Source organism: Morone saxatilis, unplaced genomic scaffold, assembly GCF_004916995.1.
Source record: "Morone saxatilis isolate NCDOM2014 unplaced genomic scaffold, NCSU_SB_2.0 Contig8, whole genome shotgun sequence".
Lineage (NCBI taxonomy): Eukaryota > Metazoa > Chordata > Actinopteri > Moronidae > Morone > Morone saxatilis.
Window position 1 is genome coordinate 8,007,297 of NW_023340257.1, and position 15,769 is coordinate 8,023,065.

Genomic DNA, 15,769 nt, shown 5'->3' on the forward strand with positions numbered 1-15,769 from the left:
GATCAAGAGCGGCTATGCATTTGTTATTTTCCTTCCCATTAACGATTATGAAAAGTATACATGATGATTAAAATGGATAGTACCCAATGTAAAATATCAGATAGAAGCATATGCATAATATGCTTCTATCTGATATTTAACATTATTCATTTAAATCCAATAATTAATGTGACTGAAAATAAATGCTAGGGTTTTGGTTTTTGGCCCCCATTTGGCCCCCCTATGAAAAATGTCTCTACACAGTGTCAGGCTGACACCAGTTAATAATTTATCCTGTTTATTTAACATTATGTTAATGTAAAAATGTACAAATGTCATCTTTGAGAAGAAACGCAGCTTCAATATTACCCTAATAAGATATAAATCTTTTTGTCCACAGGGCTGTTGCATTTTTTAAATATGGTACAATTTTTATATTCAACAAGCATGTGAATAACTTGGTTGAGAAATTATATTTCTTGCATCATCACAACGCATATCATAGCACTGCTATAAGTGGGCATGAATTTAGAGCTGGCAGACTGAACAAAGCAGACTGTGCTGATGGAGAGAGAATTACCTTTTCAACTAGAAGGAGCTGAGACAGTTATGTGATGATTCTGACTGTGCCAGCAGGGAAGTGTCTAGTCTGGTCTCTGATCAGCTCAGAACTGGATTTACTCTCTTACACGATGAAACAGTCAAAAAACAAACCCATATGACCGATATTTATATAACGATATCCTTGTTTAAAATTAGTTGATGAATGGATTTTTGTGTCGCTAGTTAAAAACCTTGTGTGGATTATGCTCCGAAAATCTTGCCATGATATACCATAATCTTAAAATCTCAAATCTTGCTGTTAGGAAAAAGCACCAACAGACAGTGGTTGCAGTATGATGCTGCAGCAATGTTTATGTAATAAATAAAAACAGTTTATTTCCCATAAGTGTTAATTTCCCTTTCAAGTCATATTTTGTTAATTGTGTCATATTAGAGTGTCACACTGTCACCAAGGTCTCACTGGAGCTCATCAAATCACATGACATTTTCCTGATGATTCTGTCATAACGCAGAAGGCTGACATCCCCTTCACCCATAACATACCCAGCGGGGCTATGTGCGGATTAAGAATGACATTAACAAGAGCCATCAAGAGGCATTTGGAGTCAGATGGAGCATTAGTGTTATGCAAATTACAGAATCATGTGATTCCATTGTTGCTTTGTCATCATTTTAAGTGCCAACTTGTCAAGACATTGTCTTTTATTGGAGATTAATCAAAAAAGTTCTAGTTGAATGGGCACAATATGGTTCCAGATGCACAACATATGACAGAAATATGAGGCCTCTGCTCTTTGATTAATAAACAGAATGGTTGAATAAACCTTAGTGAAAAGTAGTTCTCCGTTTTTCTAATTTAAGAGAGCATGTCCCACAGGAGGTTTGCCTGTGTAAGAGCTGAGAATATCCAGAATGCAAGGAGCAATCCAATCCTAATTAAAGACCTTTTACAGCTGAGTCCTCATATAAATACATGTGCAGACACACATACACAGGCAGCTATGCACAGACTGGCACAAACACACAAACACAGACAAGGCCCGGGCTGACTGCCATGGTGGCACACATCTACAAGGACTAAAAATATGAAAACACCACTTTTCTGTCTTAAATTTAACATGTTTTTAAGTGCTGCTGGGAATGTAGTGAGCCGTTTAACAATTTGGGGTCAGCAAGAAGATGCTAAAAACATTTCAGCTTCATTAAAATTGGCAAAGGAACACAAATCTAATCACATCTTTTGGGACTTTGGGACAGACTTTTTGGGAAGTATTTGCATTTGCTTTCTTGTTGAGACTTCAGTGTTTCACTGAATTGTGTATTCACAAGGATTGGTTTAAATGTTTGGTTACATTGATTAGATGAGTTACACTTCAACTAAAATTGAACATTGACCAGCTTTAGCATGAATGTAAAAGATTGTTATTCATTTTTTAGGCTGTGACTTGCCTCATCAATTGAAAAATTGTCAATCAAGAAGGCAACACATTATGGTATCCTGAGAGGCAAAAAACTGATTTTACAGCTCATCACGATTTTAACAGCATGCTAATAAATGGCACTTTAGTGGACTGAAGGATTCACTAAACATTATTCATCATCTCCTGAGAGCCATCATGAGACTGCTATCATGGGATTTTTGCTTGATTAGGTGGTGTGGAGTGTGGGCACAGGAGATATGAGGGATGAGGTTTCATTATGCAACAAATGTGAGAACTTGGACCTGCATGACTTGATGGGCCCACATATGGCCTAATCTGCCGAGCCACAAGGAAATGACCCTTGAGGATTTCTAAGGACTTTCTAACATAAATTTGATCCATCTCATTTGATGTTCAAGATTGCACCACACCATTGCATGGTAATATTGGATAAGTAATCATATTGTGACCCCAAGAATCAATACCAGAGATATCACTGCCTGAGGCAAAAAACAATCTCATTGTGAAACAGCACTTGCTATTAAAAAGTGCATCAATAAAAAGCACCATTAACCCATTGCACAGAAAGATGTGTAGCTGGAAACAGCTTATTTTGTACTAAAAACACAGTGAAGACTGGACAGTCAGATATTAACTGAACTGTTATCAAAACCCATTTAGACCACAGTTGCATGTTTTTGGCATCACATGGACAAACTAAATAGCTGCCATGCAGTTGGGAAACAGTTAATGGCAGAATGGGAACTTGTGTAAAATGCTTGAAAAAAAAAAGTGGTCTTTGTGAAAATGCCTTCTTTTCTTTTCTCTCATTATTTCTCCTGTCCTCAGGTGTCTTAAGTATTATTTTTTCTAACGAAGCTTTTGGGTAAGAGGTTTGCTGTGTAATGCTTGACACCTCTGTGCTCAACTTGAAGGCTATTCCTTTCACTCACGCAAGATCAAGAACAAAGTGTGACAGGATCGCATTTTATCGAGTTTTTGAAGGAGTGCTGATGGAAAATTCATCTCTAGCAGATTCCCAGAGTTCTCAGAAAGAAGGAAAATTACAAACATGTAAGTTGTGATCAGCTTTGACCAGCTGGACATAAATTTACTCGATTAGTGTGATTAGAACCAAGATATGTAGCTTAAGAATTTCAGCTTTAGGTAACCTACAAAACGTATGGACTCATTATTAATTCAGTTATGCTAAATCTTTCAAACAGGATTTGACAATATCTTCAAACTATTAGCCACTGATACATTGAAATCTTGATCTTGATGGAGATCAAATTATATATATGAAATCGATTTTGGACATCAATGTCTTAAAAGAATATCAAACAATCGAACACAGACTATTGCTTGAACTAAACATGACATGTCAGTCCACAGACCTTCATATATCAAAACCAGGGTTTTGACAAGGAAGAAAGATGTTACCTTTTGTTCACATAAGTCATTCTGGACTTTTAATTCTTTGAGGCCAGTGGTTAAAAAGCTTACTACTGAAAATAACTTCCATTGATTTTAGGGATAATGTAAGCTCCTCTTAATTAGAAACAGTGAAAAACTCTTCCTTCCTTCCTTCCTTCCTTCCTTCTTTCCTTCCTTCAACTAACACCTCATCATTTCAAGTATTCATGGATTTTTTTTTTGGTGTCTTGTGATTGCCCTTGCTTGTTTGCCCTTATCTGTTAGTCTAGCTAGCAAGTATGAACTCTCTGATGGAAAACTGCTCTGAAAATAAGGTTAATTATTTTTAGATGAAGCTTCTGTGAGACTTCACTGTGGGAGGATTACATGAAAGAGACATGACTTAGCAGTCTGGATCTGGATCATGGAATTAGCATGAAAAGGTACATGAGTGCGAGTATGAATCACCGGGACAGTCAGCACAGTTCTGACAAGCGACAAATTTGTTATGTCCATATTAGAGAGCACAGTTATGCAAGAGTTGTCTTTCTCTGGGGGCCTGCTACACGTCAAATTAAGATGCGCTTCAGCAACTAATAAACGTGAGAACTCCCCTCACCCTTTGCGCCCATATCCCACTGAACAAACCTTATGTAATGCAACACCATACGCATTTTAACAATAGAGTGAAGAAAAAATAGAAGCAGAGAAAAAAGGGATTTGTGGTAAAGATTATGGACTTGGCAGAGCGTGTGGTGGAAGCTGTCAGATATGCCTTCCAGAAGCTAGGTGCTCATTAGCATACTTCATTTGTCTAAATATAGTCCTAATCCAATGCTGAAGGGCAAACAAACAAATCACAGTGTGTGCGGGACGAATATTACTGATTCTTTACCCCTGAAATAGTTCATCATGACAACAACATGCACAATCTGTATAAAAATCATCAAACATCATGCCTCTGATGCTTGACATACAGTTTATGACCCTTTTGGAAACGTTTACTATGCTGCTTGTGACAGAGCACACTGCAAATGACTGCAGGCTGCAGTGATGCCATGGGAATCTGTTAAAAGGTCACAGGCAAAACAACTAGCTTGGCTGGAGGGAGGACATGCAGTGACAAGGAAGCACGTGTTGAAGATGCATAAAGCTTCTGGGACTTCAAGAGTCTTTGAGACTCATCGGCTTAGTTTGCATAAAGGAACTGAAAGATGTAGGGAGCGTTTCAGTGGTGCTGAGTGAAACGTGTGAGGGCATAAGAAACAGCAGCGATGTATGTGTAGTGCTGTATATGCTTGATGTTATTATAATATGACTCATAATGGATGGCTGACTTATGCATGAAGAGTTATAGTACAAAGCAGCTCACAGATGCATATAAATGCCAGGACCCAAAGGAGACAATAGCCCCTGTTGAAAATGCTTCAATTCAGTACAATTCAACACAGGATAGTTTAGTCACATCTATAAATATTTAATATTTCTCTCAAAAACCCAAACAGCCCACAGAAGTTTAAGAGTGAGGCAACGTTCGTACTGTACAAGCGATGATTTGGTGGTATGAGTAATAACTGAGTGTGTCTTTTAAGAGGCAAGGATTTGGCTGGCGGTGCACTCACTCTATCAGCTGGTAGAGTGCTGTATTTTGTAACACAGACAATACGCTAAAGCATTAACTAGGTGCTATTTTGGAGGTTGTGGAAAAAAATGAAAATTTTGTTGCAATTTTCCCTAACATCAGAGGCACAGGAGAACACTTGTACAGCAATTCTATCTGTGTGACAAAGTGAAGAATTATAGATTTTTTGTTGATGCTGTGACAGACGCTCTTGTGATACTTCAGTATTCAAATTTTCTCAGAAGCCATCTCATGATACATTGTAAATTACATATTGATTTTAATAATGTAGGTGCGGGTTTTTCAATTGGGTGCGTGCTTGTGTGTGTGCTGTGGTGATTATTTGCCCTGAAACAGGTTAGTCATCCACAGGTAGGTGAGAACCGGACAGAGCTCTTTCCTGTTCTAGTATTGTTTTGGTGCGTAGGAGGGAGAGGAGTCATGAGGGTACCCACTCAATGAGATAGCGAGATAGATGGATAGAAAGAGAAATAGAGGGAAAGAGAAATGAAAAAGATAAATTTAGAGAGTACAAACTTATCTCTGCATGAGGTAATTTGGTCTTCCACAGTTGCCTTTTGCAGACAAACCAGTAAACTGCACAGTATGCAGTGAAATAAGAAATCTCATTTGATTTACAGTGCTCTGCTGAATGCACATAAAACCAATTACACTGTATCTCATGTGATTTGATGATTTCTGCAAATAAAGCCACAGTTTCTTTTTCTGCAATTACAACATTATACGCTACCCTCACTGCAGGGAGTAATGAAAATATGAATAGTCCTACTATAATTCAATTTTTATGATTTTCACAAAAAAAGAAGGCTGTTTCATTGGCTTGGGTATTGTTCCTGAAACTGATACACCGTAGGCTGCTGGTGTTATAAAATCAATAAACCCTTAAAGCGTTTAAAGGTATTTATCTATCCTTATTGTCTGCTCTTTTTTTGCATTCCACTCAACATACAGAAAAGGTTACATCTTTCCTGAATGACTATTCTATGACTATAAACCTTACCTCCACGCATAGTAGGTCTTGCGGAGGCTTAAAAATCCTGTTAGAACAAAGTGCTTCTGGGTAACAGAGCTCGCAGACAAAGCTAACCGATGCCTTCATTTGGAGCCATTGTGTGGAACTATTGATTTATCTCTATCATTGATGTGTGATCTCTCACATCTCACAGACTTTCTCCTACACATTCAAAGGCTCTCAAGTGGGCTTAAATCCACCATGAGTTCAAGAGAGAGCTTCAGTCCCAGCCTCTTTATTTCCCCCTACACTTACCAGCGCAATATTTAGATAAGAGACTGCAGAGTAAATGTTTCATGTCATAACTGGCTGTAAAATATTCCAGAAGAAGTAAAACAATGGCCTCAAGATGGTGCAGTTTTTAATTGTTTTGAAAGCCAGGCTGGTAACCAAAGGGTCACTTGTTTGAATCTATACTCTCTACTCCTCTAAGAGACACTAAGAAAATAATGAACATATATAACCAAAAAGATAAACTGCTACGCTCTTCACTTGACTTTTTTTTCTCTTAAAATGTAAAAACTATAATTGAGAAAGTCCACTTTCCATTACCTGGATGCTTCCCCCCTTCCTGCTCTTCCTTGAAACGTACAGACTTCCATTGTTTGTCTAAGAAAAGCTAAGAAAATGTCATAAAGCAAACACACCTCCACCATAATCTTTCAGGTTTTTTTTGTTTCCCAAAACCCCAAGTATCAAAACATCCGATGTTTGCTGCATTTCCCTTTGCTGTGCCATGATGATGACTCAGTAAGCTTCTAAAGTAGTTGTGGATTACAGACTCCTCTCTGCACCTCATGCACAAGCTCTACATTCAGTTCATGTTTCACTGCAGCATTAATGTAGAAGTAATGGCTAACTATGATGCTAAAAGGTCAATGTTAATTCATCCGGCCCTGTATGCTCTGTTGGCTTGTACAGTTTTAAACAAGGCCTGAGGTGACAGAATTAGCTCACAAAGCATTAGAAAAATTACAGCTCCAGAAGTTTTTGACATGAAGTGAAGCAAATTATTAAAATTATTATCCCTATTGTTGCCTTTTACCTGGGAAAAGCAACAGTTCTCCATTTTGGGAAATACTTTATTTTGCTTTCTTGCCAAGAGTTAGTTGAGAAGATTGCAGTTTCATATGCCTTTATTATATAGGACAGGTGAAGACAGACAGGAAGGTGTCAAGGGGTGACAGTCTGTAGGGACTTGGCTTGGAAACTGCAGGGTTAGCATGGCTACTCTGTGATTGGCAACTGATTCTCAGTGAGTGCGTCCAGTGCAACGCACAAAACTCAGATCAAAGTAGGTAGCGCTGAACAGATACGAACAGAGCATGATTCTGTTCTGCGTTGCCTATTTCTTCCCTAAAACACATTGTAGTGTACTGTTTCACTGTAATACGAGATTGTTTGTGACCAGGCGAGCCTCTATGATTTCCTGCTACAGCATAGCAACTGTGCAGCCACGATAGGTTCACACTTGCTACAGACCCAGAGGGGGTGTGAATTAAGAATCTGCTCTGCATGCCATTGCTCTATTATATATTTACGCAGCAAATAGTTGCTGTATTAATGTTCAAATAAACATTACATTACCTTCGGAGAGAACTACACTAGCTGTTTCCAGTCTTCATGCTTATACGTTAGGAGCTTCGTACAGACATGGTAGTGGTACATCAGTCTTCTTATACTGGCCTAACTCTCAGCAAGAGAGCAAATAAAATGTATCTTAATGTGGAACTAATGCTTTAACGTTGGCACTTGACTATACAGTTGAATATCCTTGAATATTCTTGTGTTCTCAGTGTTGCTTGCCTTTGCTACTTGCCAGGTAAAGCTCAGCCAGCTCAATTTGGGGCCACAGCCACTCTGCGGCCATAGAAATCCTCATCAAAGGCTGCCATCGTCCAAATACATCAAAGGGCAGACCTCTGTCTCCTGGCTGGGAAAAGGCAAAGGTTTCTCTCTCTGTGGCTGTGCATCTGTCTGCCTGCACCATTCAAAACTCCAGAAAAATATCTTTTATCAAGCTCCTTTTATAGAGAATTGCCTGGCAATGCAAGTGGGTTTCTCTTCTCAGACTTCTAGCCACAATCTCTGAAACACATGGCAAGTCTAAGAAATGTGTGGTGAGGCTGTAAGTTAACACATGGTCGTATGGTTGCATGCAATGTTTCTGTTCTAAGAAAAATGTGGATGGATGAGTAGCTCCTATATGGCTAATTTCCGATATTTCTGAAGATACAAAGAGATTTTTTCCCCCCGACAATAACTGCTTAAAACTGTTGAACTGACCTGCTCCAAAGAAATTGTCTCTGTGAACAAACAGCAGACTGAAATACGTCACCTCAGAGCATCCTGTGATTGGTTCACTTGCTCTGTGTGAAGCTGTATTACATAAGGTTTTGTAACATGTTCACTGCAGGATTCTGGAGGCTTACAGCTTTTGTTCAGACTAACAGTGCAGGGGAAGATTCCCAGGAAACCCACCAAGTCTTTTGGCATATAGATATAAAGCTGCACATGAAGATGCATGTGCAGAAGGAGCTTCAACCTATGCCGTATCAGGAGAGTTAAATTACAAGCTTCAAAAAAGAGAAAAGAAATGACATACATAAAGCCTTCTTTTACCAGTGGGAGCTGTAAGGGAATGAAGACAGGGGAACCATTACAGTACCATGTAAAAGGATATTTGAATGCTTAATAAGATAGAATTGCAGCAGAGAGTCACGATTGCTAAACAGGGGACAGTGTGGTTTGGGAGCTCGCCTTCAGTCTTTTGGATGTTGCTCTGGATGAAGAAAAAAAACAACAAAAAGAACCCAACACCAGGCAATCCATGGAAAAATGTGAAAAGTACTGAAAAACTGCTTGATTGTGTCTCTATGTGGGAGGTGTTTGATGGGGTCAGGTTGTTTGCAAGAGCATGGAGCAAGAATATGGAAAGAGCTGTGTTGTAGCAGAGTAAAATTCCTCCCACTTGCTTTTTTTTTCTGTGACTGTAATTCTCTTTCTTGTGCAGGATGTTTTATTCTGACTACGCAGTTGTTAATGGCCTATGTGCTTCCTTGTTCGTCATGAGCATGCATTATTTAAAGGAGAAGGAAAGAGCCACAGAAAGAGGAAGAACAATAGCCAGTTACTCTGCTGGTGTGGTGCCATTCATCAGCTTAAGCAATTTTATCTGTCTTTGTTCTTTTTCTTTCGTAATTTGCTTGTTGTAAAAGGGGCACAGTCTCACTTGGCAAAAGCTGAAATGCATAATTTTTCTGTTTTGTTGTGTGTTTGTGGGTGTTATTGTGTGTTCATTTGCGCTGCCGGCTTGTGGTTGTGATGACTGATTATGTCTACCCCCCTCTCTTTTTCTTTCTCTCACACACCCATGCTCACCCACATGCACCTGCCTTGGGTACCTATTTCAATGCACCATTCAATGGATGCATTATATTCATCATCGTACATTATTCAGATTTGAATCAGGGACTGTCAGCTTGCTGACGATCCAGCTTCCAAATTTAATAGCTCGGACAAGAATAGCTTTGACAGCACATTGCTGTGATTCAGTGAATTTCTGTGACACGCTGGCCACCAAATGTAACACCATGTTTCCTTTTCTGACTGCTTGTACTCTGTAGACACTGGATGAATGTGATTACCCCTGTGACTTCTGCAGTGTTTTTTCTGTGGCTAGTTAATATCTGTGGTGTCCTTAATCAGTCTGCCAGCTGTTTTCTGTGATTGTGTCTTCTTGTGTGTGTGCATGTGTCTGTGTAATTGCAGGCTCCGAACACGCAAAGCTGACTCAGGGTTGCTGTTAAGGTGTCTGAGGACTCCAGCAGCCACAATCATGTTAATCCATGAGAAACCATTGGTTATTTGCCTTTATATGCTCAGACAACTGTTAGATTTCACTATTTAATGCAGGGAGGGTTTGGGTAACTGCTGAGATTTACCCAGACTTTGCTGCTGTACAATTTTAATTAAAGAATTCAAATTTAGACATGGAAAGTGGGCGACAAAATTCTTGATGTTATCCCTCGTATTTGTGTCTGCAGCATGCATGAAGCAGTTTTTGCCTCAAGCTTCAGTACACAAGCTTGTTCCGTGCTGATAATTAAAGGTTGCTTAAGTCTCCTATTCATGCTTTGATACAGAACTAATCAGTTTTCAGGTAGCCAGTTTGTCAAGTCACAGTTGTTTTACTGAGAGCCATAGGTCATTTTGTCACACTGCAGTTGATAGAGTGTACTGTCAAGCAGGCTAAATTAAGGTACTTTCCAGTCCTCAGTTGCAAAGTTATGTGCAAAATAACTGCACACTCACATACTCTCATACACTCACTCATGCATGCACACATTATCTAACAGGAACATGTTGTTCTTTCGGCCATATTATGTTTATTCCCATGAGAACACACAGAAAACAGATGACATTCCAGCAATGAAAGATGATCCCTTTCTAATGACAAATGTATCGTTAGCAAATGGAATACATAGTAAGATGAAAAAATGTCACAGTGAAAATAAATACATTTATTGGACAAGCATCTGTAAAAAAGAACAATTTAACATCAAATTGGGGAGTGGGAGATTTTAAAGTATTAGGAATCTAATTTTTCTTTCGAAAAATTATAATTGAATACTAATACATTATCTTATAATATATTGTAGAAATCTTATAATTTGCATGCCTAGAAAATACCCTGTATTTCTTACTGTATTAAACGAACTCAGCAATGGGACACATAGGGGTTGATTCATGCATGCAAGCTCTGATGTGTCCTTTCAAAGAAAACTAAAACCAAATAAAATACTATAGGGTAAGTGTCGACTTCCAAAACAGTAGTCACATGGACCATAAACTATATTGAGCAAAAGACCTAGGGGCGGTTTGTGAAACAGGGCCAAAGTGCAGAGTGAACCAACTGTGTGTGTGGACAAAAACCATAAGGTGAAAGCTAGAGGTGAAGTTGCGAGCAAAAATTACAGAGAAGGCAACTATTGCAGGTGATGGGCTGGCCAGATACTAAACTCATGAGACCTGCTCCTATCATCAGTAGACTCAACTTTTATGTAGCTGAAATATACCAAGGTTGAATATCTTTTAAATATTTCAAACAAAAACAAAACAAACATAAAAGGATACATGGGGTATTTAATTTTGCTTGTGGAGCACTTGCAATATTCATGTGTGTGGTGTATAAAAATCAAGAACATTTCAAATAGCAGTTGAACATAAATATTTCACACAAATATTTGAATCTAGATTTGAATGTCACTTTTAACTAGGACTGACATGCATCAGCCAGTAGCGGTGCCTAGGTGGGTGCTTAGGTCAGTGTGGAGTCGACTCATGGGAAATTGTGCTTTAAGTACCAAGAAAAGGGCTTGGAATTAATGTTTTAGTTGCCGCAGTGGAAAAAGGGCATTAAATCTTTAACCAGTTGAGACGTTTTCAAAATAGTCAGTCAGTAGCATACTGTACAGCTTTTACCAGCATTTGCCTTGTTCTTATTGTTAATTTCAAACCCTGAAAATGAGTATAAAATGAGGTACTAGCTGGTTTCTTTTGGGTCAAGGCTCCCAGTATGTTGGGGAGACAACCAGACAAACACAGTGAGAGTATTCATGACGGTACAACCATGAGGAAGATATGAACACAGAAAACCAAGTTGGATAGCGGTTGCCAGTACACATTGCCTTTTATAGAACAATTTCCTACATCTTCTCTTGTCTATATGCAAACTAGAAGGCTTATACATTTCCTCCTAGGTGAATTGTGTTTCTGACACAGGATAATAACAACACTGACAGAGAAAGTAAATAATAAGCCCCCACATTAAAAAAGGAAAAAAAAATCAATAACAAGGTTCCATTACCACGCAGAAGCTGCTGTCAGACACATTAGCTGAGTTATGAGACTGATACTCTGATCAAATGAAGCTGAATAAACACACTCTAAAATGAGAATATTGGAGTATCCATAATAAGCCCATGGAACTCTTGTCATGGCTACCAGTTTCAGCTCAAGTTTACATTATACAACTTGAGCTGTTATAGCAGTTAGGTGGTCATTGCGATTATAAAAAGACAATCTGAACCACCAACCTTTAAGTGTAGGATATAGATACTGTACGTGTGTGTCTGTGTATGTGTACTTACGTGTCTACAAAACCAATCTATACTATAGATTGACACTCTAGTAGAGGAGTATTGCATGAGTCGGGGGCTGGAGACGGATGTCTTGTATCTCCAAGCATTGCAATGGAACAAGCTGGCCATTGACTAAATTAAGCATTATATTGTTCTGTCCTCCTGTCCAGTCTGTCCTGGGTTTTTAGCTGATGTGGCTGTCAGTCACATCAGTCAGGTAGTCCATCAGCAAGGGGCGGCTCCTCCAAAGCAGCAGCTGAGCCATTTGTCTCTCCTCTGTCAGCCCCTGAATCTCTCTCCTCTTTGTCCTCATCCCGGCTGAGTGGGTCCGGTTTGGACAGGCGGTCTAGGGGGTCAAAAGTATGCATTTTGGGCTCAGGGCTAAGGAGTGAAAGCTGAGGCAATAGCGGCCCCTCCCGAAGCTTTGCAGCTAGCTCCTTGGCACTGCAGGTGGGCGTGTTGGTCTCGTAGATATCGTGGAAGTTGTTGTAGTCTACCTCATAGAAGCCCTTCTCCAGGGAGAGAACCGGCGTGAAGCGGTAACCCCAAAGCACCTCTGTGTCCAGGTAGGAGCTCCGTGCCTGACATGTCATCCCTGTCATAGGTAAGGATAGGCGTATGTGCACACACACAAACATGCACACAACATCAATATATAGCACAAGTATGTACACAAGGTATGAAAAGAGATGAGCACACACACACACACACACACACACACACACAGATGGAAAGAGGTGTAAGGAGAAAGAGAGACAGCGTCAGTAATTTATTCATGGTTATACAGGAACTGCACACATAAAGGGCCAAGACCTGCACAGTGTTTCCTCTAAAGCTACATTGTGTTTTCAAATGCAACAAAGCTGGAAATGCCACTTATCTAAATAAAAAGGTTTAGTTTTCTTTTTAGAAAGTATAAGCTGTTTGGCTGATTGAAATAAATGCTGTATTTGCAGTCAGAAAAAAAAAATTGGCAGCAACTTGTTTTGCAAATGGAAAGAGAGAAAGGCTAACACGTCTGTAATGTCAGATATGAATTTTGACACATTGGTCTGTTTTCGGAAAAGTGTGAAATTTGTAATCATAGCATCAAAATCACAGTTGTGATGAAGCCCTTTAAGTGACGCCCCTTGCACAAGCACGCCCTGGAACACATTCATCTACACAGAACCCAATAGTCTGTTACAGTGAAAAAGGTGTAGTGGAGAAAGCTGAGCTGCAGATAGGTATACAGTGTATTCACCTCTTGTGAAACAAACACACAATCACAAATAACATAGCTCAGCCATTGTTACTGTAAGGTATACATCTTAGGTTTAGCGGTAACAAGAGGCTTTCTCATTAGCTATTAGCAACTATCTTCTGTCTTGTGGATTCATTATTTGCATAAATAATATGTAAAACAAATATTCATAAACTGCCCTTTAATGCCAGCTTGAATTGCGAAGGCAATATGAAGAGAGGTGGTGCAGAAATAGAGACAGATAATGCTACATGTCTGACAAGAAACTAGCATCTAATCCAACATACTTTCCAAATTTATTAAAAGTTTTAAATGCTCTGTCCTCTTAAGAAGGCAGGACTGTCATCTTCCATTTCTCACTCATCACTATTTCACACAGGTGTATCATGTTTGGCTTTTTAGACTTATGGCTATTAAATTAGCCACAAACTACTACACAACTTTTGACAGCCACCTTTTAACCCCACAAGAGGTGAGTGATACTCCAAAAACAGACTTTGGGTGGAGTATCACTTTAAACTGGAAACATCTGACTTTCCATACATGCCTCGCTAACCCAGCTGTTGATTTACACAATGTTCTGTCTCTGTAGATGCAGAACATCACTAATAACATCAAGTATGTGCTCTAAAATATATGTAGATGCCAAACTGATATGGTGTCTAACGCCAAAGTGAGAGGAGGGGCTTTTGCACCTTTTTTTCCACTCTCCCTCTGGATATGAGTGGCCTAGTTTCCACATTTAACTTGTGATATGTTTGTTATTTCTGTGACAAGATCATCAAAGACACTATATCGTCTTTCAGTCCCAATGAGAAGGATTTTCTATAGCGTGTGTTGGACTACTAATTTGTTGGTTTCAAATTACAGTCCAAATCCATGAAATTGTGTTGGGATGATCTATTTTGCCCTATTAGCATTTAAAGAGGGTCCATCGAGTTTTGTCGTTTTTATTACGTTTTTGTCGCAATTTAAAAGTTCATTTGCCTTTGACTTAATACTTCATAGACACTGCTACACTATTTTGTTCATGCATTAGTGTTGTGATTATGAAAATACATTTTGATAGCACTTATTTCCTGAGGGATTAGATCAAAATGAACAGCCTGTTCGAGAGACCGAATCAGTTCACAAATATGAACAAGTACCACCCACATCTGCCTCACGCATACGCACACACATTTTCGGGTACAGCAGACCATCCGTAATTGAAGACTGAATTAGCCTTTTCGTCTTGCATCGTTTGTAAAAATACCTGTTCTTATGTTTTATACATTTGAAAAATCTGCTGCAGGGAGCTGTGAGTAGCGTAGGAGACACTTGTGCTGTGATATGTTCATGTGCGTCAAGACTTAACAGTCAGCAGATGAGCAGCAGCCGATGTAATAAAAGAGGTTACAGAATTCACATTATTAAACCGTGTGTGATTTTCAGGTTTCATTTTATGAAAACCAAACTTGTGAATGCGCTGATGTATGGCAGCTGACACATCTTCAGCAGCTCCTACACTGTGTCCCATATTTATTTTATTGTTCATTATTTAAACTTTGGAAATACAACTCAACTCATAGTTTCACCTATTTTTTTTATTTTTTATTATAACTGCTGACTTCTATTCTGTTATTGTGTTCAGCTGTGGTTCGTCACCAGACAAACAATAACAGCAAGAAACAATGAGAAAACAATGGTGTCTTGAAAGGGAATTTGGTTGCTTCTTGCATTACAAAAGCTGTACTGGGGATTTCCACAGCATGTACACGCACATTCAGCTTAGCATTACCGAAACAATCAGAGCAGCCAGAACACTTTCCAACTCAAATGTAGTGAATGGGATAAAAGAACCCGCATTATTTTTGAATATAAATAGACATTTTGACTTGTCAAACACAGGTGTATTTAATAACTTTAAAAATGACTGCTTCCCATTTAGGTGTGTCAGTTAAAGGGGCATGGCATTGCGCTTGGTGGTTTACTGGCACACCAATATGGAAAACGGCCATCATTGATGTTGTTAACATGTCAGAATGTCATTGCAGGTTTAACTGCAATCACAAGGGCTGCTGCTTCTCACATCATAAGGGCTTATGACCTCCACCCCAGCAGCCACTTGCAGACTCAAGTTCCCCTCTGGAAAAGTTTTTGTTGTTACTACTCAATCTCCTTGCAGGCAGTGACAAGTCAAATATCATCACTGTACATATTTTCCGTTCATGTAAAATTCTGTTCCAGGATAGCTGGCTGAGTAACTTACTGTTATTCAGACAGAATATCAATAATAAATGAATTATGAAACCTTAAGGCCTCCGCACACCAACCCGACGGCCGACCGTCGGCAGAAAAGCAGTTGGA

The 15,769-nt window shown here is 39.2% G+C and overlaps 1 protein-coding gene across 1 annotated transcript in view; it reads right to left on the reverse strand.

Moving 5' to 3' along the window:
- Positions 1–12,124: 12,124 nt before the first annotated feature.
- kcnj5 (potassium inwardly rectifying channel subfamily J member 5) overlaps positions 12,125–15,769 on the reverse strand; it is an 11,462-nt gene continuing 7,817 nt past the window's right edge. The window contains exon 3 of the mRNA XM_035679493.1: positions 12,125–12,772. Within this exon, the coding sequence (XP_035535386.1) occupies positions 12,387–12,772 (386 nt within the window). The 3' untranslated portion in view covers positions 12,125–12,386. The remainder of the gene's footprint in view (positions 12,773–15,769) is intronic.